The sequence below is a fragment of the Equus quagga genome, chromosome 15 (assembly GCF_021613505.1).
Source record: "Equus quagga isolate Etosha38 chromosome 15, UCLA_HA_Equagga_1.0, whole genome shotgun sequence".
Taxonomy (NCBI): domain Eukaryota; kingdom Metazoa; phylum Chordata; class Mammalia; order Perissodactyla; family Equidae; genus Equus; species Equus quagga.
The window spans coordinates 2,777,426-2,801,812 of NC_060281.1; the positions used below are offsets into that span (position 1 = coordinate 2,777,426).

Sequence of the window (24,387 nt, forward strand, 5' to 3'; positions counted from 1 at the left end):
AGCTCAAAATGTCGACAGTGCCAGGGTCCAGAAACCCTGGTCGAGAAGTTATATTATTTTCCTTTGTGTTTGGCTGCGTGGAAACAGATTGAAGCGCAAATGGAGCCACTGTAGCTCAAAAGATGTCCTTCCTAATAGGAATTAAAGATCACTATATTATTGGAGAAAGGGTTATTTTCTCCTTACACTCATTTTGAGATAAATTAAGAATTTTAAAATGAAGGTGTATCAGGTAGAAACTACTTCCAGCTGTGAGAAAAGAAAATCCAATTAAATAGTGGCTTGAACTAATGAAAGAGATCTTGCTATAGAAAATTTAAAAATCTAGCATTGCTTCAGTAGCTCAAAAATGTCAAGTCTGGTATCTTTGTAATCTTCTTGGCTTCTCCCTCATGATTGTGATATGGCTGCTGCAGCTCCATTTATCCTGTCCATGTTCCATAAGTAAAGGTAGGCAGGAGGAAGGGGTGACACCTGTATCAGTAAAGCAAGACTCCCCCCTGGAAGTCCCCGGAAGACTTGTTCTTTCCTTTTGGTATTTAATATTTTATCACTGCTAGCCACTACTAGGTATAAGGGAAGCTGGGAAATGTAAATTTTGGGGTGATCATATTGTCATCCTCTCCAGAGTTGGAGTCCTGTTACTCTGTGTTGTACTGCAATCTAGTAATAAAGCAGGGAGGTGAGCTCTCAGTTGCTGAAATAAAAGTGTGCTCTGCCGTTGAAATGGAGCCAAGTCAGCCAGCTCCTTGTATTTGTTACCATATGTTTTAGTTTCCCTCCGTTATAGATAGGTGTGAAGATATCTGTAGTCAGTTATCGTAAATTGTCATGAACTAGATAACAGAGTATGTATGAGGATGTATAATTATAAACATGTGACATGTCTGTTCTTGTGCAGTAATATTATGCATGTAGATGCTTGCCATGATTTTTAAATAAACATAAAGCTAAACCTAAAAGCTTTGCAGGGAAAGAATTGTTTTTATCATTTTTATAATTATTTGAGATGATTAAGAATTCTTAGTATTTATTTTGGAAAAAGAAATGGTTGGTTGGACTGTGCTCCTTACCCCCAGCACACGAGCGGGACTTGGTGCCTTACACGTGAAACATATCGCTGAAACGCTCTCACTGTCCTTCTTCTTTGCAGTTGTATAAAATCAGAAGAGGTAGGACCAGGCCCCAGGCACTCCTCTTTCTCTGCATGATTCTTCTGCTTATTGTCCTTCATACCAGCTACATGATTTATAGTCTCGCTCCCCAGTATGTTATGTATGGAAGCCAAAATTACTTAGTAGAGGTAAGTGCAAAATTTAAAACTTCATTATTTTGATATTTTAAAGATACTGATATTTAAGAGCAAATTTTAATTTCTGAAGGCTGGCATAAAATATTAGCTCATCAGATTAAATTTAATATTGCTAAAGCTGGTTTTTCATTCCATTTTTTAGTATATTTATACTTGTTTCATACAAGCTTTTTAAAAATAACCCATTGAATTTCATTACAATAGTTCCTTAAATGGATCCCATGGTGCTAAGCTACTGAGCTTTATCTCTGTACTTTATTAAAACTCATAATATTTCCTCTAAGATAATATTTTAAGTAATTTTAATAACATGACTCCCCACAAAGTTTTGGTGAGCAAAACATGGTTGTTCATCAGTACTATGAGTCCCACAGGAGAGGCTTTATAAACATTGTATTTGTGAGTAACTGGGCTTTCTTTTACATGATAGAGACACTGATTTTTTGATGTTGATCTTTCAAAAGCCAGCTCTGGTTCCTAGTTGTAATTAGACAGCTAGTTTGGATTTTTTGACAGGTTAAAATATTTTGACCATATCTGATTCAACCTTTCTTTAGTTTCTTTCCTTTTCCTAAAATACCTCTTGCTCTCCTTCCTAACAATTCACATCTAATCCATGTTACAGGGCCTCGTGCAAGCCTTGCTTTAATGGCGTCTTCATGCATAATCTAGTCTGTCACTCACTCCTTTTTATTCTGTACTTTCTCCATCTTTCTCTACTTTAACATGGAATTAGGAAAAAAAATCTAACAAGCACATCAAACCCTCAGTCAATACCAGCTAAGTGTTGAGAAGTGAGTTCATTGGAAAACACTAAGTAATGCGGGTGGAACAAAGATAAGGCACAAATGATAATTGAGGCACACGAGTGACTGAGTTTGGGAAGCGCAGTGCTGGAACATCACCTGACTCATCTTCCTCACTTCTGTCCTTTCTATTCTCTTCTCGCCTCGTCCTCTGCACCTGGTCCCTGGGTCATGCTTATTGAACATCCCTCTAGGAATGAATGAAGTATGCTCATGCTTTTGCATGGACGAAAGATAGTTCTTTTCTTGTTCCACAGTGGAAAAATAAATAGGCTCTTTCTCTGGGAAGAATCTTTCTTGTTCAACACAGGACCTGAAGATTGTTGCAAAAAAGCCCCAATGTTAAAGTTACAGTAAATCTTATTCTTCTAATTACAATTTTGCATAAAATTCACCTTTTAGAGGGGTCGGCTCAGTGGCACAGTGGTTAAGTTAGCACGTTCTGCTTCCGTGACCTGGGTTTGGCCAGTTCAGATCCTGGGCATGGACCTAGGCACCACTCATCAAGCCATGCCGTGGCAGGCTTTCCACATATAAAATGGAGGAAGCTGGGCACGGATGTTAGCTCAGGGCCAGTCTTCCTTAGAAAAAGAGGAGGATTGGTGGCAGATGTTAGCTCAGGGCTAATCTTCCTTAAAAAAAAACAAAAAACAAAAACATTTACCTTTTAGAATATTAGCTAGATGTAGTTTAATGGAAAACAGAGTATAAAGCTCATAATGTGATTAGTTTTGAACCAAAATATATTTATTAATATAATATTTACATTTTAACTGTATTTTTATCTTTCAGAGCAACATAACTTATGACCACCATAACCGCAATTCAACCGTTTCTGTGCCAAAAAGATGTGATGCAGATGCCCCTGAAGGTAAAAGTTGCTCTTATCAACTATCTTAGAATTTGTTACTCTATAAGAGAAGAGCTAGCCAGCCCTGGTGGTCTAGTAGTTAAGATTCTGTGCTGTCACTGCCATGGCCCCGAGTTTGTTTCCCAGTCAGGGAACTAGACCACCCTTCTGTTGGCTGTCATACTGTCGTGGCTGCATGTTGCTGTGATGCTGAAAACTGTGCCACCGGGATTTCAAATGCCAGCAGGTTTCAGCAGATCTTCCAGACTAAGACAAGCTAGGAAGAAGGACCTGACCACCCACTTCCAGAAAAATTGGCCATGGAGACCCTATAAATAGTGGTGGAGCTTTGTCTGATAGAGCGCTGGAAGGTGAGAGGGTGGTGCAGGAGGACCAGGCAGGGTCCTCTCTTCTGTGCATAGGGTCACTGGGAGATGGAATCAGCTTGAGGGCACTGAGGGGAAAACCAAAAAAATTGCCTTGCATTTTGTTGCGTTAATTATTTGATGCGTTTGTTTTCATATGTAGTAACAAAGGAACTTTTAACAAGGAGAAATTGGTAACTATCTTTAATAGAATTTCTTGGTGATATCATGATGAAAGGACTGTTATAAATTAGTTACTTATGAAGTAACAAAAGGTAATTATTGATCACATTTAAGAAGAGATCACTTTTTTTTTTTTTTAGCTTTCAGATGTACATCACAATATATTTCAGGAAATCACTCTTAAATGACATTTTTTTGCTTGAAAAACTCATGAGAGTTTTGGTGGAATTTACAGTTTTTCAGACCAAGACCTAAAGTACCTATGACCTAGAACAACTTAAATCTATCCAAGTCTAGTCATTTTAGTTGATAATAATAGCAGTTAACTTTTAAGAACATATAGTTGTGTTCCAGGCACTATGCTAAGTAAGACTCCGTGATCCTGTGCTCTTAACCTTTGTGTATTTTTAAAGAATCATTTTTTTCTATTTTCTTTTGCATTAAAGTGGTTTTTTTCCTTTGAATTTTATAGTATTCTTTCCTGATTAAGGATTGCAGGTTCATTCTTTCAAAATTTGCAAAATTTTTTTCCACTCCTGCCTTCAAAATGCTTTATTTCCCGGTAAAGTAATATGTCAGATGTATATTTCTTCATAAATCATTCATGGGTACTATTACAAAAAAGATAAACTCTGAGTTTCTTAGCAGGGTCAACTAAAGAATGGGATAGAGTAACAGGAGTAGGCACAGAATACAGAGATAGCTCAGAGGAAGGAGTGCTTAACTCTGCCTGGAGGAGATCACTGTGGAGTGGTAGTGAAAAAAGAAAGGCATCAGAGAAGGGACCCAGAGCTGCATCTCAAGGTTTAGGACCAACTTAGCTGGAACGTGCTTCAAGAGAAGGCTGTTCTAGGCAGGGGAGCAAAGGCACAAATAAATAGATCTTAAACTGTATGGGTGTGCTTGCAAGAGAATTTAATACATTGTTATTGTTGTGTTTTTTAAGTTATGGGGTTAGAAGGTTGGAGAGAGGGAGGAAATGCAGATTGCAGAGTTAGGAGTCAGATCTCAAAGGTCTTGGAAAGTGACTAAAGAGCCAGTGAGGAGTTTTAAACAGTAAAGTAGAAGTTATGTTACGATTGTTTTCAGTAACTTAATTATAGCAGTTACATAGAGAATGGATTTGAGGAGTTGAGACCAGAGCATAGAAGTCAGTTGGGAGGGATTGCCAGGGGGAGCTGTTACAATAACCCAAGAGAGATGGTAAAAGCCTGAACTAAACCGGGGTCATGAGTGAGAGTGTGAAATGAAGAAAGAAGTTGAGGGAGTAAATTGAAAGAATTTCTTATTACTTGGGTCTTGAGCAGTGGCAAAGGAAATACAAGATTCTAGAATGGCCCTCCAGTTACTGAGTAGCTTGGTAAAATTTGGTTTTACCAAGCTGAGATAAAAAGACATATTAAAATTAGAGAAGAATGTAAGAAATGATTAGTTGACTTGAAATGTCTCAGGGACATTCAGATGGAGATTTCATAGGCCGTTGGGTGTATGTGTAAGGAACTCAGGGTAGAGAGTGAGAAAAGCTTGGAGAGTGGAACTCTGAGGAATATCATTATCTAAAGGCAAGCAGATAAAGAAGTACAGAGAAGAGGACTAAAGAGAAGTGAGAAAAATGTTAATGATGGAGATAAAAAATAATTGCATTGAATAAAAAGGAATATAAAGCAGCGACTGAGTTTACGTTAGTCTTCAGTGAAATTCATAATAGACATTGAGAGAGATTGGATGGAAACTAGAGAAGGCATGCAGGGTCAAGGAAACTTTGTTGTATTTTGTTTTGTCTTATAGGAGAGACTTTAGGGATGATGGGATGGAATTAATGGGGTGGGAGAGGTTGAAGAAAAATATCAGAAAGGTTGAATGATGGGCGAATATCATCCAGTTCTGGAGGAGATGTTATTAAGAACGTCAAAGCTTTAGATGGAATGAAGGATACCTTTTCTCAACATTGCAAGGAAGGAAGTAAGGATATGGGCTCAGAGTGTAATTTCTTAGTGAGGGTGGGCAGGAAGCTGGCATTTCTCTGTGATTGTCTTAATTTGCTGTGAAGTCTAAGTTCAGGTCATCCGCTGAGAATTGAGTAGGCTATGGGGCCACAAAATTAAAGAAAGTGGTGAATGTTTTTGATAGACTGAAGGTGGATAGAAGAGGGATATGACTGAAGATATGTTAGTGATAGATCAATATGTCAAGGAACAGAGATGAAATTATCAGTTGGTGTTTTTGTTGAACAAATCTATATGAAACAAATAGTATGATGATTCTGCATTGGTGCTGAGGTTGTCTGGGGAGGTGGTTGAAGGAATGTGGTAAGAGGGAAAGCACAGGACAAGCTGAGAGTTGTTGAAGTGCCAGCCACAGAGTCCAGGACGCACAGGGAAATAAGAGGCTGAAGCTGGGAGAGAAAAATAAAATCAAGAGATGAGATGGGGAAACAGATATGGTGGGGATACATTTTTTGGCCTGAAAAAATAACAGTAAAATGTTTCTAGTGTAAATAAATATGACTGGATTTTCCAATTCTGCTTTTGTAATGACTTTAATCCAAGATTTTTTACTTTGAAATATACACATACACACATCACAAATAGGGTTGGTAGTTGAAATGCTTTGAGTTGCCATTTTTAGCTAAGTGCAAATAGAATGAAAAATTACTGTTGAGTTAATTTGTAATTTTTTTTTAATAAGAAGGCAGTGACCCCGAAAATCTAAAGTAGATTCTGTTTCTTAGGTTCTTATAGTAGTATTGAAAGCTTAGCAAAAAAACAAATAAAAACAAATCAAGATTTCAAAATTATGTTGCACTAGTAAAGGGGGCTTTAAAATGCCCCTATATTGCTGACCTGAGTGAATTTGTATATTATAGATCAATGAACTATAGTCAAATGATGCACCTGACCATAATGTTTTTATGAATCACATTCAGTACTTTTCCTTTTCACTCTAATCTAGTTTACAGGGGTTAAAATGACTCCCTTTGAACTGTTGAATATTTTTCTTAAACATTTCAATTGACTTATCCTTTGAAATGTTATTTTGCAGTACAAAAACATACTCTTTAGGTTTACAGATTTGATTTATTTTTTCCAACCTCTTTTTATTCTTTAGCTAATCTTTAATGTTAAATTTCTCTGTGCATACTTGGAAGAAGTTGGTAGAAATCTGATCATTGAATTGGGGATGGCAAGGTAGGTTGTTTAAGAGAATACTTTAAATAAAAATATCGATAGAGAAAGGTGAAGAAGCAGGTTAGGGTGTGAGAATGGACCCATGGGGTGGGGATGGGGTGGAATGTATGGTGATGGCCTGATATGGCAGTTTCCATTTAACTGTGAGCCAGGAAATCTCAGCAAGCAGAGAAAAAAATCAACACTGTTATTTGTGACATTTTGGTGGGAACATTTGACTAGAGTAGATGGTGCTGTAATATAAATATTCCATAAGGCAATTGATGGCACCTTTGTTATGTGTCTGCTGCAAATAACAGAATTTTGGAGAATGATTTTAGGTTGAGAAACAAAAATTATAATTCATAGTGTTACAGTTAGAATTATTTCTGAAAAAAAGATAATCTTTCTGGAAAGATGTTAAAGCAACGATTTCTAAAAATACATATATTGATCTCTTATCAATATTAAGTACATTTTAGAGACTTCTTAAGTAATATTGTGGTCTGGGATTTATTAAACATATGGAAAATATAACTGAAATCGTAATTTTAAATGTTTACAATGTTTAAGATTCAGAAGAGAGTCATTCATTGAAAAATAGTTTAGGTTCTTTGTGTTTACAATAATCTTTTAGAGAGTAGAATGATTTAGCAGATTTATAAAGAATGCCTATCATACTATGTTTATAAAGTTCTCTTAATTTGACAATATTAAATACTTAATTTATTCTGACAGGTAATGCGTAGTTCATATGTTCAAAGTGAGTCAACTGAGCAAATTAGAAATGAGATTTCAAGTTTTATATGCCATTATGTAAAGTACCTTTACATTCCTAGTTTTATATTCTATAATTGCTACTTAATCTAGTAGACATTAATACACAGTCAATATCTGTGTTAATGTGAATTAAATAGTTAAAATAAACAGAATCATTAAAAGTAACATAAACATACATAAATATTTGAGTCAAAATAGGAAGATGAAAGAGCGATGTCCCTTAATGGGCAAACAGTAGACACTGTGAGTACTAGGGTAGATTTTCGGAAAGAGAGAAAGTGTCAGAGGAAACACCTGTACAGTCCCTGCCTTCAAAAAGCATTCGGTCCAATGGATTTGAGTATGAAAATAAATAATTGTAATGGAAGGGAAAGTAAATGGCAAGCTATATTGAAATTATAAACAAAATGCCATGGGAAAGTAAAAGGGAATAATAATTTATTCTCCCCAGGGGACAGTATAGCATTTCAGCTGGGCCCAAAAACGTAAGTTAAATCTAAATGAACAAACAAAAAAACAAGCAGAGAAGGAACCTGCATTATGGGTTATTCTGATCAAGTATATTTGTTAACATAATATAGACAGCCTTAAAAATAATTGAATAACATATAGCTTTAGGTTTTAGCTTTAGAATGTAATTTTACTAGCAGAAATGGTTAAGATGACTCGTTAGCAGATGATGCTGAAATAGAAACTGATGTGTTAAGCTAAACTACCTGAATTACAAAAAACTGAGCGGGCTTAAGATTAAAAAGCTAAAGCAGAATCATAATTATATATAGGAAGTAAAAGGGGAAAAAGTGAGAATTATTTGAAATAACTAAAGATAATGTTAGAGAAAAATTAATAAAGTAAAATGTGTATTGATATCTTACTTTAGAAAGTGGTTGAACAGTAAGTTCTGGAGTAAACAAGTCCGCCATCAAGAAATAACTCAAAATATATTCTCTACGGATAAAACTCGTTCCAGCTGTTTCACTTTTGCCAAGAAATAAACAGTTGGGTTGTTTTCCCAGATCTTCAAGTACCTATCCTTCTGAAAACATTTATCTAAGATATTGTGTCAGTTACGGGTAGAAAGGCTTTTCCCCCCTCCTTTTCTCTATTAGAATTTTAGATTGGAAAAAGGCTGTAAAGAGACACAGCAGTTGTAAACAATTTTAAAAATATAAACTGGAATGTGAAAGCAAAACAACAAACCCAGAAACTGTAGAGAGGCTGCTTAGCTAGTTCAATCCCGTGTAGCCCCAAGAGATACGAGTTAAAAGTCGCACAGACAATGGGGCACTTGGGACTGTAATGCAGAGGTCTGGATTCCCAGGCTTTCATTCTGCATTTAAGATTTTTGTGTTTTGTTTGCTCATCTCTCCTTTAAATTTTAAAATAAAATGATATTACTACCTTTTTAATGTAATGGAGATAGCCATTAGAAGCCACAAGGGAATGAAAGTCACAGAGAATATAAAGGGAAACTAGAGGTCTGAGAGTAAACCTGGATTATTGGAGGAAACGTAGGCATCCAGAAAATGACAGATGAACCAGAACTATGGCATTGGAGTATCCAAGAGAGTGCCACGTCCGGGGTGGATAGTGTCAGTGCTTCAGAGACAGATTCAGCAACTAGTGAATCTTAAACCTTTGAGAAAGCAGTTTTAGTGGGTAGTATGGGCTGAAGTAGTAGAGAATTAAGTAAAAGATTGAACAATGAAGAAAATTCCTTATCTTAATGTGGTTTTGCTTTGAGATTTTTACCATGCTTTCTAAATAGCCTTAAAAAGTCCCATGTATTGAAGGGCACCTGAACTAAAAGCATGTAGGTGTTACTGAAAGTTGTATATAAATCTAGTTTTTAATATGAGATCATACCAAAATGCATTCAGGAGCTTGCTGTTTGGCTGATTCCTCTTGAGTCTTTTTGCAGAGTAAAGGTATTCTCAATTCTACATATCTATTTCCCTAATTCATGCATTGAAAGAGCACATAGAATTCCATTTTTAATATTTTTGCTTGAGTCCGACATCCGAGTGGAGACTTGAGTTGCATCTGGAGTTCGGGAGAAGTTGACCCTGGATCAATCAGGGACAGGTGGAAAGTGAAGCCAGGAGGCTAGAGGAGAGACCACCAAAGAAGGAGCTGAAATGGAGAAGGGGTGCCAGGACTGAGCTCTATGCCTGTCCACTGTCAAGCGGTTAGAAAGAAGAGGAGCAGCCAGTAAAGGAGAACTAAGAAGGAACAACCAGCAAGACGGGAGGAGAGTTAGTAAGTGTGGTTTCCTGTAAGCCAGGGAGAGTGGTCAGCCACTTCAGGTGCTGGGGTTTGTCAAATGAAAAAGGAGAGACATCACTCAAACAGATTATTACAAGAGGAAGAATTCTCTGACCCTGAGATCTGCAAGTGTTTCAGAGATCTAGCAGAAAAGGGCTTTTCTTTTCTAGGGAGGAGTGAGGAACCAGATGTTAGGGAGCAGGGTGATCAGGGAATGTTCCTCCTGAGGTCAGCCGACAGGGATCCTTTAGGTGGGGCTGTGTGCTGGCTCAGGCTGGGTAGCTCAGACCTCAGAGGCCTGGGGAAGGAAACTTAACTAAAGTTTAGTCACATCACGTCAACAAGCCTTTGTTCTGATTGATCAGTGTGGACAGATAGCCCAGCTAATCTTTCATGAAGCAGAGAATGGGAATTGAGAGGGCAGTGTCTGGCCTTGTCACAGGTAGACAAGGGGTATCCATGCACCTTAGCTGCGTCATGCGGGAGGAGGTTCTTCACAGGGAGCACCTGAAGGGTAGGGATTTATTTAGCATCATGTCCTCCAGGGGCACAGGGCTCCAGTCAAGCTCAGCATCCTGGGATAAATCAGGTTAGACAAGGACTAAGAACTGACTCTTGGTGGGGTTAATTGGGTAAGGGCAGAAACCTAATTGGAGCAGGTTCCAGAGGGAAAGGCGACTTGAATGGCTAAGAATTTAAAATGATCCTCATGGTAAAAACAACAAAAAAAGAAAAAAAAAACTTACTAAAATTTCAAATATCTTAAAAGTATCAAAGTGCTAATAAAGTATTAAGACAAAAATCTGTGTATGCTTAGTCAACATCAATGAACCAGCAGCATCTGGAAACTTGAGAACTTGTTAGAAATGTGAATTATTAGGCCCACCTCAGGCCCACCGAATCAGAAACTCGTAGAGGTAGAGCCCAGCAGTCTATGTCTTACTAAGCCCTGTGGTGGTTCAGATGCTGCATTAGTCTGAGTGAAGGAAGGAGCCCCAGAACAGAAGGAAGTAAGCAAAGTGTTAAAGTTTTGTTCTGAGGGCGTTTACCAGATTCAGTGGTTTAAGCTCCAGTTTTGACAGCCTTTTGAGGCAAAAGGAACAGAAAATGAAGTCTAGAGCGGTACTGTCCAGTGGGAATGCAATGTAAATCATGTGATTTAAAATTTTTTAGTAGTCGCATTAAAAGAAAGAGAAAGAAACAGATGACTTTACTTTTATTAAATAGCATATTTAACCCAGTATATCCAAAATATTATTTCAACATGTAACTAATGTAAAATTTCACCCAGATACATTATATCCTTTCTCACACTGAGTCTTCAAAACCTGGTGTGTGTGGTACACTTAAATAACATCTTAATTCAAACACTAAAGGCTCATCATCTAAATGAAATCATCTATTTGTTAAAGTGAAATATAGTTCTAGCAAAGCGATAGTGATGTTTAATGAAAAAATATTTTACATTGCTTCAGTTTTTAATTAAAATTTAAATTAAATAAAATTCAATTCCTTAGTCTCAGTAGTCATTTGTCAAGTACTTAATAGCCACATGTTGCTGGTGGCTATTATACCAGACAGCGAGGTCTAGAGCCTGCCCAGGCGGTGGCATCTCATAGGAGATGCACCCTCTTATAAAGCTGAGCCCCTCCGTCTCCCAAACATTGCACCATCATGTGAGGGTGCACCAGAAATAAAGTTTATTACTTCCATAAAACTGAAAGCAAAGGTGGTCTTAGTGTCAAGAAGAATAGGAAGGGAAGAATCATCCCTGAGAAATTGTAGCCACAGACTGACCAGCTCTTTGCAGACCTGCCTCCAAATACACGTCACCAGAGGGCACTAGTTGCCCTGTACTCTCAGACTGGCAGTGCTGTAGGCACAAGGCACAAGTAAGTAGAAATTCTCACTAGGGGAATGTACCTTAACTCTAGGCAGCAGGAATTCCCTCAAACAGCACACACGAAGACATCAGAGTTGAATATTCAAGCACACAAGGAAACAAAGCACCATGAAAGAGAGCTAGAAGCAATAGCAGGCAGTAGCAGAGGCTTGTGAAGACCCCATGCTGGAATTCCCAGCTCGCGTTATAGAACAGCTGACTGATAAAGGGAGCAAGACCAGATCAAAAATATTAGCAGCAAACAACAAACTGTTAGAGAGTGAACGAATGAAACCCTACAAGATTTGTAAATGAACCAAATACAGTGTTTAGAAATGAACATATAGTAATTGAAATTAACCTCAATTTAGGGAACTACAGACTAAAACCACAGTGAGGTCTCTCCACAGGTTATTAGTTGTGGGAGAGGAAAGTAGTACTATGGTAACTCTACATCAGAGAATGTGGGCAACACCCGCACCAGGTGAACGAAGTTACATCAGTGAGGGGCAGTGCATCATGTACATCAAGCATGACACCCTGAGAAGAAGGGAGAACATGAATCAAATCTTGAAGAAATGTCAGACAAACCCAAACTGAAAACTGACGAGCATGGTGTAAAGTCATTGGCCTCTATGCTTCAAAAATGTCAATGCCGTAAGACAAAGAGGCTGAGAGCCGTTAAGATTAAAGATGTTAAAGAGATGTGATAAGCAAATGCAGTGCCTGATCCTGGACTGGATCCTGCACTAGAGGATAAAAGTACTAGAAAGAATATGCTGGGATAAACGGCACAGAGTTGGAATATGGACTGTAGAGTAAACTTTTAAAAATATAATACCAGTTTTAAAATTCCTGAATTTAGTAGCTGTACTCTGGTTATGTAAGAGAATATCTTTTTGCTGAAATGTTAAGAGGTTGAGTCACACAAGATATGGTTCAGAAAACGTAAGTGTGTATATATTGAGAGAATGATAAAAGGGAGAAGAAAACCACGTGAGAACCACTATACACCACCAAATGGCAACTCTTTTAAAAACTGACATTACCAAGTATAGGCCTGGGTATGCAGCTACTAAAGGTAACCATTTCTAATTACCATTTTGGGGGTATCATACGTTTTATTTTTTATATAATTATACATTATTTATATAGTACTTTTAAACACTTACACTCATATGTTATTTCTTTAATCCTGTAAATCTAATTTTATATCTCCACTGGTTTAACATGATGTATTTTGCCCTACAAAATGACAGAACATACTTTGAACATAAAAGTTAATGAATACAATGCTATTTGGTAATTCTCTAAGCAATTTAGATTAAGAGGTGTAACTTCTTATGAAAGTGAATTAATCTTGTTTATTTTTAATTTTGAATCTGCTACAAAATAATTCATCTCTCAAATTTTCCTGTCACTTCTGGTATAAATTTCTAGCTTCAGATAAACCTTGATTTAATTATAGACATATTCAATCATGTAAAATGAGTCATTCTTTGACTAGGTTTACAGAATTTATTCCTTTTGAGGCTCTGTGCAAAAAGGACAGTTTAAATCCACAAAGAACATATTAAACTCTTCAGAAACTAAACCTCTTCCCTAAAGGCACATGGTACTTTAAAACTTATTGAAGAATGTTTTCATATTTTTAAATAACCCACCAGTTTAAATGCAAAGATGGTGTTGTATATTTGGTGATATAATCCAACTTTCTTAAACAATTTGATTCTTCTGTAAATTTCTCACCTGTTTTGAATGATAGAGCAATATTTGCAGTTTTGTCATGTGAAGCTTTTGCTTTGAAAACTATAAGCAGAAACAGGTGGATTTTCTAATAAAAGTAGTTTTTTTATGATAGTGTCAGCAACCCAGCCTTGTTTTTCCTGGATATTTTCCAAATTTACTCTGTTGACTCCAGCATGCTGTCCATTCCAGAGTGCCATATTTTAACAGTTCATAATAGACTAAAGTCTAAACCATTCCTAAATGCTGATCAATAAATTTTAAAAGCTTTTTAATCCCATAAAATGTGGGGAACTGACACCAATATAATGTTGCTAATGTTCGAGAGTTCTGGGCACAGACATATTTCTCTGTCCCTGTGTTAAATAATTAGTGGTCAAGTGGTTAAGATCCTATGCTCTCATCACCGTGGCCTGGGTTCCTTTCCTGGTCAGGGAACCACACCACCCATCTGTCGGTTGTCACACTGTGGTAGCTGTGTGTTGCTGTGATGCCAAAAGTTATGCCACCAGGATTTCAAATACCAGCAGGGTCACCCATGGTGGACAGGTTTCAGTGGAGCTTCCAGACTAAGACAGACTAGGAAGAAGGACCTGGCCACCCACTTCTGAAAAAACTCGCCATGAAAACCGTATGAATAGCAGGGGAGCATTTTCTGACAGAGCTCTAGAAGGTGAGAGGATGGCACAGAAAGACGGGGCAGGGTTCCGCTCTGCTGTGCACAGCGTTGCTGGGAGTCGGAATCCGCCCCATGGCACTAACAACAAATGTTAAATAATACTGAGAACAAACAAAAATAGTTTATCTACTTGCTCCAGGAAATACTTACTCCTGACTGTGAAACAAATAGCTTGCTTATCAAGATTATTTGCTCAATAAGGCGTGCTTCAGGACTGCATATCATTTTGTCTACCAGTCCAAAATTTGTATTATAAACTTAGCCAACTTCTAACCAGTTCCCCACCTTGCAAGACCTTGATTAAAGTGGTCCAGCCCACCCCACCCCATAAGCCTTACAAATATCCTGTCTTCCCCCTTGTTCTCTCTCACTCTAGTTAGTCTCATAAACTTAGCTTTGCTAGATAATGAGGTTTTCCAGTGGTATTTTGGAGAGTTCACAGTTGACAATAAATAAGCCTAGTCATGCTGAAAATTTTAAGCGAGATTTAATAATTTAATCAAGCAATTCAGAATCTTAAGTTTCTGTTCTTATTTTCTAACTGCCTGCTAGATTATCTATATGGAAATGCATGTCCTGCCGGCCCCTCAAACCTCAAGTCCAAGACTGAACTCCTTTGCTTCCTCTCCCACTTGTCTTCCCGACCTGTCAGCCTCAGGGCTTGGGGTGGGAGGAGTTGTCCTTTTCCTTGCCCTGAACTGTTTACTCAGATGGAAATCTTGAAGTCACATTTACATTTTCTTGCTCTTCCGATAGCTAACCAGTTTCCAAGTCCTACCAAGGTTAGGTAAGAAATAGCAAACAAAAAGATACAACTGAACATTTCTCCATAAATGAGGAGACTTGAAATAACATCACATACAGTGTAAGGATATAGTTTTATATGTTGTGACATAGAAAAATACACACCTTATACTGGTAGATGGAAGAGTGTATGTATTACCTCATTTTTTTATCGTGTTGCACATAGAGTCTAAAAGTCTGTTCCTCAGGAAGTGAAATTTGGAGTAAAGATAAAAAGTAGCTATCCATTCTTTTTTCTTAAATAAATAGCTTTTATTCTATGATTGAAGAAAAAACACTCTTAAGCCTTTTTAAGTATGAAAAAACAGTGAGAGACAAGACAGGCAGAGGCATGCCACGTAGATGCTGATTTTAGAGAAGACTGTTTCCCTTTTGGTTTGTTGAAAGTCAGAGTGGGGAGGGTACTTACTGAGACTTTGAAAAAGCTTAATTCTTAAATTCTAGGTGCCATCTCTTTCCCAGAGTATGGAATGTTTCTTTCTACTTGAACTTCTGAGGTTCTAGGAAATTTTATTTAGGAGGCTAGGTAACTGAGCAATGCTGCTCAAACACTTATGTTCTCACTAGCAATGGATTCAGGTGATTTCTTTACCCACCCACCCACCCAAACTTGGGCCTTTATGCAAAAAAAATCAAAAAATTTGTTTTTCAGGAGAGTCAGTTCTGTTTAAAACCAGTCGTGTTAACAGAGTTATCACACTAGTTGATACTTGATGTTTGATTTATATAGATATAAATAAAATGTTCATTTTAAGAAAAGCCAATTTTAACAGGTTGAAAATGAAGCTGGTCCAGGGGTTTCATTAGAAACTAACCTTTAAGAGCTGAGGCTGAAAGGGGACACTGATGCTTTGGGATGGCAGTATTGCTAATGTTTCCTGTGGTGCCGTGTGCCCAGGTGAGTGGTCCGTAAGAATAGTTTGAAATGAAAATGGTACCAGACTCTTATTTTGTTGATTTAAAAGGCAGGTTTGAATATGGACTATCAGTTTAACACCTCCCACCCCATATTAAGTGAAGCTAATTAATTTTAGCTTTCTGGAATTTCTTGATTAAGAAGAAGATCCAATTCAGGAGACTATATGTCATTTTCCTCAGACTGAAGTGCATGGGGCAATGGCCTTTAAAAGTAACTGTATGCTCTTTTTGTTTTATAGTCTGCAAATTTAGGGGTGGGGATGGGAAAGTTAAGGATAGATTTAGTCTGTAAGATCAGGATAAGTCAACTCTACTAGAAATGTGATAATATTGACATATCTTTTTTACTAATACAGAAAATGACAGTCCTGTTTGTCTTGAAATTCTAAGATAAATTTATAAATGTCTTAATTTCTTAATTAAATTATAAAGTCTTAATTTCTTAATGTGATCATTTAACTTTACTTATTTGTTATTCCTGTGCTTTTCATTTAACCAGTGTTTATTGATGTCTACCACGGGCCAGCATTATTCTAGATACTAGTGATGCAGCAGGGAACAAAACAGGCAAATAGTCCCGTCCCCACAAGCTTACTTAGTAGAAGAAGACAAATAAGTATGTCAGGTGGGAAGTGTTATGGAGAAAATAAAGTACTAGAGGAGAGTGAGTGGTGCCCAGAAGGAGGATGGTTTGGAGTTTTGAGTAGAAGGAAATTCTTACCGAGGAGCTGACATTGGAGCAAAAGGACCTCAAGAAGTGAGGAGCAAAGGCAGGTGCCTGGGAAAGCTTCCTGAGGGAAGTACCGGCAAATGCAGAGGGGGTGTGTGGAGGGCTGAGGGCCAGCACCTTTACTTACTTACGAGGACTTCACCTTTACTTTCAGGCGGAAGGTATCTGGAAGGTGGGGGCTGGCTAGTGACATGAGGTGATAGCCTCCTGAGGGATCATGCTGACTGCTGTCTTGCGTGTAGACCAGGGCTCAGCAAACTGTTTGTGTACAGGACCAGACGGCCAGTGTTTTAGGCTCCGTGGGACATACAGTAGTCTCTCACTCTTCAGCTCTGCCATCGCAGCACAAGAGCTGCCACAGACAACACCTGGATGGCTGTGGCCGTGTTGCCGTACAACTAAACCAGTGACGGGCTCGGTTTACTCTGGGTTACAGTTTGACCATAATAAACTGAGGCAAAAGCAAGTTGACAGAGGCTTTTGCAGGAATCCGATGGGAGCTTGTGGTGGTGGGAGTGGCAAGACGTCGTCAGATTCTGGAGCCCGTAGGATTTGCTGAGGAGTCAGTGTGGGGTATGAGAGAGAAAGGAGTCAGGGGTGAGGCCTGTGTTCTTTAGAGTTTTAATTAGAAAATGTTGCTTAATGTTTTATATTCTACTTTTGATAATATCTAGATAATTGTCTAAAATCTGTTTGCAGCTAATAAGGTTATACTTTTTTTTCTTTGAGCCTCCTTGACATTGTTTTGTTCCTGGTATTCTTTCTAAATTGAGAACTGATAAAATAGTCACTTCTCAGTCCCACCCTTGGTCGTTGCACGCTTCCCTTAGCTTTCCCTCATGGCTGAGAGCATGCGTGTAGTTGTGATGAGGTGCGCAAGGTAAGGGCATTACTCAGAGTCAGGGAAGAAAGGCAAATAATGATGCTCCTAGCGTGCTCCCTATCTATATGTAACTCTAAATGAGACTTACCAGTCCTGTGAGAATAATGTACAAAGCCTTGCCTTATTTTGGTAATATGTTTGCAAAGATGTGCAAAATGGATAGTTCTTGGGGAGGACGGCACAGACTCTTAGATAAAGCTTTGGACCGTACTTCCTGACTTCACTATTTCTCACACCACCCTTCTTCAGAGCACAATTACCTTCATTCTCTGTTTCTCCACACTTAATCAGTTGCTAAGGGATGCAATCTGTTGTCTTAATGCCCCTGCGTCTCACTTGAATTACATCTCACGTGAATTGCTGTACCTTTTGACTAGTGCTCCATGCTCATCCACACACAGGGTGCTCTTGGCTTAGTTGTTCTGAGGCAGCGTGTGTCTAACTTTCACATGCGTCAGAATCACTTCAAAGGCTTGTTAAACAAAGATTACAAAATTTTTGATTCAGTGGATGTGAGGTGGGACTCTAGACTTTTCTGATGGTCCTGGTCTGGGAAGTACACTGTGGAAACCACTGTTCTAAAGTCCTCTGATAATGCCCTTCCTCCAGTAGAAACCGTAAGTGTTCCCTCTCATCATCTTGTAAATTCAGTCTAAGATTGAAGGACTACCTCTATTTAACACATCCTACAAGTTTCTAGTTTTTGTTCATATATTTTCTGAATATAGCCATCTTTTTCACCTTTGCTTTTCAACTACTTGTTCCTGAAATGTCACAGCCAGTTTCTACCCCACCGCTCCCATTTCCATGAGTCAGAATCCTGACTATCTGACAAGGTTTGTTTCAAATGTGACCCCCTTATTTGAACCTGTAGACACATGTGCAGTCTCTTTTTTCCCTTTGAATTCCCATAGCGTGTACACTTCCTATGACATTACTACCTTGTCTCAATTTGTAGTCATTTATATATCTTATCTCTATGCTACTCTTTTATAGGAATATAGGCTCCTTGAGGATAAGAAAATACATATATTTTTCTGTCTCCTTCAGACATTTGTAGAATTGAACCATGTTTTTTTTCATTTGTTCCTTTTTTCTCTTTTGGAAAAATGTCATAAGATTATTATACCTAATATCTTGTAGCTTCTTGCTCACTTTATCATTGGATGAGACCCATTGTATTTACTTTCTTCCAAGTGCATGCTGACTTCCTTTTCTTATTTAAATCAATTGCTTTCTAATTTTGCTGCTCAGCTTTAATGTTATAATTTCTGTTCACTGGACTTCTGATCCGTTATAAACCATATCTTCTTCTTTCTTGATTTTCTCCCCCAAACCCCTAGTTTTGCTAGAGTTAAAAAAAAGAAAAAGAAACGCTTTGTGTGAAATAGATATCTGAGATGTCCTTGTATATCTGAAAAGTATTTTGTCCTCACAGTTGATGCAATTGATGGGTAGTTTGTGCTTAGAATTCTACATAAGGAGTCATTTCTTTAGAACTTTAAAGGCATGGCATCATTTTGTCTTTCATTTTTAGCTGGTGAGAAATCTAATGCAAGTCTGCTTCTTCTTTTGAAGCTAACTTGATAGCTTCTCTTTTCTCCATTTTCCCTTTAGGGAGCTCATATTCATTACTTTCTGGATATCTTCAATTGATGTCTGTCTTATATTTCATATTCTCTGCCTACCATTTTGCTCTAGATTCTTGGATTTGTATTCAGCTTTGTCTTCAACCTGTATCTTGAATTTTTTATTTCATATAACAAATTCTTACCTTCCTTGATTACTTTATTGTTCTAATTGTTCTTTTTCAAGCATCTTTGTTTTATGGATGTAATGTCTTCAATATCTGAAGATACTAACCATTTTTCTTAATGATTTCCTTCAAGTTAAATTACGATTCTGTTTATCTTGGATGCTGTTTATTTTGTTCTGTCCCTTCATGCTGATAGTTTTCTGTGTATATCTGATGACCTATTCATATTTATGTTAATTTGTATTTATGTATCAGGAACTAGGAATCCTCATCACTGGGAACTCTGTGACTGGAGTTTCTTGATCCTTAAGTTATATTTTAAAATAAACAGGAAGAAAAGCAGCTCTTTTACTGGGGACCTTTTAAATGTGGTTTTCCTCCTTCCAGACTATTGTTGAACTCTCTCCTCACCTGACGGCCTTCCTCCCATTCTCTCTGCTGTTAAAAGGTTGCCCCGGGTTTGTTACACTATAACTTTAATGAGGTCCTGGGAAGACAAGAAACAAGTGACTATGCTCTGTCTGGCGTCTTGAACCAGAAAGCTTGGTTTTCAGCAAGTTAAAATAGTTCTTCATGGTTAAGTACTATAAATTTATAGTCTTTTACTTGACAAATCATAAGTTTTTGTTGACAGGCTCATTTGGTTTAATTCTACTCATCAAATGGGTAGAGCAATATTGAAGTTAGAGTGATGAGATAGAATTATCTAAGAATGCTGCCATACCTTGATCTCTAGCATCTGTATTTGGCTTCTGATAACTGGACAGAGAAGATACTAATGTATTAGCCAGGTGGCAGTTTATTAATTTACCACGGGAAGAATAACTATCAAAGAAATTAGAGGCTCAGGGTTAGTGAATGCTCACCAGAGAGAGAGAATCTGTATGGAAAACCAGATTTACAGTCACGTAGTTTCTAGGTAGTCATGGAGTCAGACAGAGGGCCTCATTGATCTTATTGGCTGGTATCATCCCACTGAGATAGCCTGATGTATTGTGTCCATTGTCAAGTGACTTTGCCATGCAGACCAGAAAATTAAGTATTGATCAGGGCATCATTTTTCTTGGATTTTGCTTGAGATCCAGAAAGTCTCTTGATGTTGAAGTTTTTTTTCTAGGTGACATTTTGATTGCGTTAATAAAAGTTCAGCTAAAGCACTGTAGTGAAGTTAATTAGGTGTAAGGTTCCTAAGTTCTCTAGAGTCCACACCAAAGCCAGCCTAGGTAATCTTGTGAAACGTCTCAGCCACTTATGTAGTTTCTTGCTTAAGGTGGCTAATCTTTTTTTTTTAAACAGCAATCTTTTTTTTTCAAATCACATGTAGATTTCTCTCTATATTTAATTATCAGAAAGCCAATCTATCCTATCATTCTCCACCATAAGCAGATAGTATCTCAATGTCACTTGGAAGGAAACTTATTCTTAGAAGTTAAATGACTCACCCCAGAATCTCACAGTATATGAGTGGCAGACTCAAGAAATAAGTGTCTGTTTGCTGTCTCTAACTTTAATAGTGTCTGTTATACCCCATAAATACTATTGTTTTATGAAAAAGATATAGTAGAAAATAATTGTTTATATTTGACTATCCTTGGATAATTTAGACTAATAGGTAGTAAATCTCATTACTGTAGAGTTCACTGATACAGTTTGTGCTTGTTTCTAAGGTTGTATGCTAATGCTTACCTTCATAACTCCCTTTATAAGTTTTATATGGCTAATTACTAATACAAAGGAAATTAGTATTCTTTCTTAATGGAGCAATACATTTTTACCACCTTTGAAATACTTTAACCTTACTTAAATGTAATCAGAGCTCAATGCAAATTATACTGGATCTTTAAAATAGTTATTATAAAACTCATTCTTTGTGCAAAACATCTGGCAAGTCTTATCTTTACTAGCCTGATACAGTTTGTGTGTTCATAAAATAGAATAAAACTATTTCCTTTAGAATGTCTGTGATTTTTGATGTTCACCAATTCTTTCCTTCCCTCTTACCCAGTCCCCCCAGGGAGATTTAACAAAACATTGATTTAACTGGACGCCATTTGTTAAATTTTAAGATAGATATACAACTTTGGTTTTTATTACGTTTTAATTTTTTTCCCACCTCCCTTTTCTTATTTGCGTGTATGTTGCTAGTTTCTCAAATATTTTTATGTATATATATTTTTATGCTATAAATCCATTTGACAGTAAAACAATGATTAACTGGGATTTTACTTCTAAAAGCCTCTCACATCCAACCTCCCTTCCGTCCTGGCAGCTCCTGTTTTCACTTGGATAGTCTCCTGACCTGGTGAACCTCTTCTACTCAAGTCCCTCCGCCAATCTGTGCCTCACTCATGTTACTCCCTTTCTTAAAGCCATTTAACAAATAACTCCTAATCGTATCACAATAAAGTCCAAACTCCTTGGCCTATATACAGTTAAGATTTATATGTCTATTATAAATATTCAATAGTGGCAAGACCCTCATCAAAAACCAAAGTTAGCATAATCATGGACAACCATGAGAAATGAAGTGGCATTCTAAATAGTCCAATCTTCTGCCAGTTTTTCTGTCACTAGTCAAACAAAGTATTTGCTCAAAAATTTATTCTTCATCGTACATGAGTTTTCTCAGATGCCCTCTCTATATATGCATATGTAATACAAAGATTCGTTTTATAAATTAAGTACAAATATAGAGTGTAATTAATTAGAAGTTGATTTCAAGTGAAGGTATAACATGATGATGACTTGATTGAGGCTTAAATCAACACTAAATGTTGTTTTTAAAAATATATTTAAAGTAGAAGGTGCTATTTATCATAGTTAATAACCGAAGTTATCTTAGTGGCAGTCAGCGTGCTTTAACAATGACATAATGAGTAGTCTGAAAGCAAGCAAGAGATAATATATAAACCATATCAGATATATTTCTAGAGGCAGCTGTTACGTGAGAAGCGATGGTCTGGTTGCACTTTCTGGTGTGATGACAGGTGAGCAGAGGAGGAGGAGGTGGTGGAGCTTCGGGTGTTCAGGTGCTCCACGGCCGTTCTCAGCCCTTGTACTTTTCATCTTTTTGTATGGCTACCTTGTCGTCAAAAACAAATTTTTATTCAAGCCCCTGTTATTAGTTTTTCATTGTTAAAATGTGCTCTTTAATTGGAACTTTTATATGTCCTTTTGAGGAACAACAGTTGGAAGTCCCCTGAACATTTCTGAGCTTAGAGCACTTCTGACTTAGAATCTCTAAATGAAACATCCACCAGTTATATTTACTCTGAAGGTCAAAGCAAGTTCCAAATACTTATTATAATTGTTTTAGATACCTGTAGAAAGACGTCGATAGGTCTCCTAGAGCTCTGTGATCCAGTTGAGCAGCTGGCAGGTGGCAGCTGGTGAGGAGAGAAGCCCCCTCCATTTATCCAGTGTGGAGTCATCACTGGAATATAAAATATATGCATGGGGTTATTAACCAGAATTCTTCTGTGGACATATGCCACTTTATGTAAATATAAATGTAATGATATACATGTATAAAGATAACCATAAAGAGCTGTGTGTGTGTGGATTTGTGGTCTAGTGTCATTTTTCAGCAACAAAGCAGAACACTAACAATGATTTTATCTTTATATCTTATTTTGGAAGCCTTGTGTCAAATCTGCAACCTTTGAAAATGGTAAAATGTAAAATAAACTGATAGGAAAAATATGTAAGATATCTTTGTGGTGAGCAAAAGAAGCAGAGAGTGTAAGCCAATTTAAATGTCACTGAGGCGATCATTAGACCTCTGGGAAAAATGATTTGATTTTACTTGCTTTTTCCAGCTCAGCCTCTGTCTTGTAATTCATGTCCTGGTCCTGAATTTCTAATTCAGTCAAGTTTCAACTCCCAAAATATCTTTAAGTATGGAAATAAGTAATAGAACTTTTGAGTGTTAGCAATGCTGAGAAGGTTGAATGACTTCTTCAAACAGGTTTGTACTTGTACAGCAGAGCTCACATAATACTTAAGCCGTGGAAGATACTGTTCTTGTTTTTAAAATAATTGTGAACAGGGATTTTTTGCTTTAGTCCCAGCCTGTCACTCTCTTCATTTTTGAAACATTTAAATTGGTCATTTTTATTTAAAAGTAAATTACTATTTAGCAGGTATCCTGTTACTGAATTACACACATTTGAATTTCACCAAATCCGTTTGTATCTGTTTTGACTATAGAGTCAGAAAAATAGTGAACATGTACAGAGTGGTCATGATGCTAATGCCTGAGCAGTGGCCTGCCTTATGATTATTGGACGTGTACTGCTAAAGTCTGAAGATTAGTTGTGTCTCTTGTGACCATTTGAGCAGCTCTTGAGAACTGTGTTCTTTATCATGGGGTCAGTTAGGCCTTGAAGAGGAGAAAGGAGGAAAATTGATGTTAACTGCTGCTTTGCATGGGGATTTTGATATACCTCGTTTGGTCTTTAGAACGACCCTGTAAGGAATAAGGTGATGGCCCACATTTTACAAGCAATGGTTTAGATTTTCCGTTCACCTGGCAAAGAAATGACCAAATGCTGTTTGACACCATGTCTGACAGAGACGGAGTCTGGGCTCTTCCTTCTCCGTGCTGGCCATTTTACTTGTACTTTCATTTTCAAGACATATTCAAGTGTCGTGTTTTGACACCCTTGGAATCTTGTCAGATTCTAGTAAAGATAAATTAGAAAATGTATTATTTAGCAATGTGACTTTTAAATAAAATGCCCCTTTTAAAAAAATTTAGTTTACTTCTGTAGTCATACTGAATATGAATGCCAGGTGCTCTGATGGGCACTCTGGAATGCTCGGGCTTGTCTGATGGGAGAGTGACACATGGAATAGCTGTATTACTGCACAGGAAGTTCTCTAATAGAGGTGAGAAGGATGTGACTGATGGTTTCCTGTCCAGGTGTCTCCTCTGTGAGACTGAACTCCCAGCGCCCCGTGTGAAACTGTAATCTTGGGTGGTAGTGATTATGTGGGGGAGAGAAACATTTGTTTAGCCTCTGCTGCTTGAAGCCTTTTTGGTTTTTCTTAGGGAACTTTGGATATTTCTTCTAGATTTTCTATTTAGAAAGAGAGCAAAGAATATGAAGGAAGCCCTTGGGGGATCCATAGATGGGCATTAGATGGGCGGTCCCTGCTTGGGAAAGGGAGAGCTTGCTTTTCTATCAAACTGTGTGTTTCCCTGCCAGAAAAAGAGACTGCTTTGTCCAATTGGGTGCTGAACGGTGCAGAAGTAAACA

General features: G+C 37.5%; 1 protein-coding gene across 1 annotated transcript in view; it reads left to right on the top strand.

Moving 5' to 3' along the window:
- Positions 1 to 24,387, top strand: part of LMBRD1 (LMBR1 domain containing 1) — a 111,842-nt gene that overhangs the window by 85,130 nt on the left and 2,325 nt on the right. Inside the window, exons 13-14 of the mRNA XM_046640507.1 lie at positions 1,154 to 1,303; positions 2,911 to 2,989. Coding sequence (XP_046496463.1) covers positions 1,154 to 1,303; positions 2,911 to 2,989 — 229 coding nt within the window. The remainder of the gene's footprint in view (positions 1 to 1,153; positions 1,304 to 2,910; positions 2,990 to 24,387) is intronic.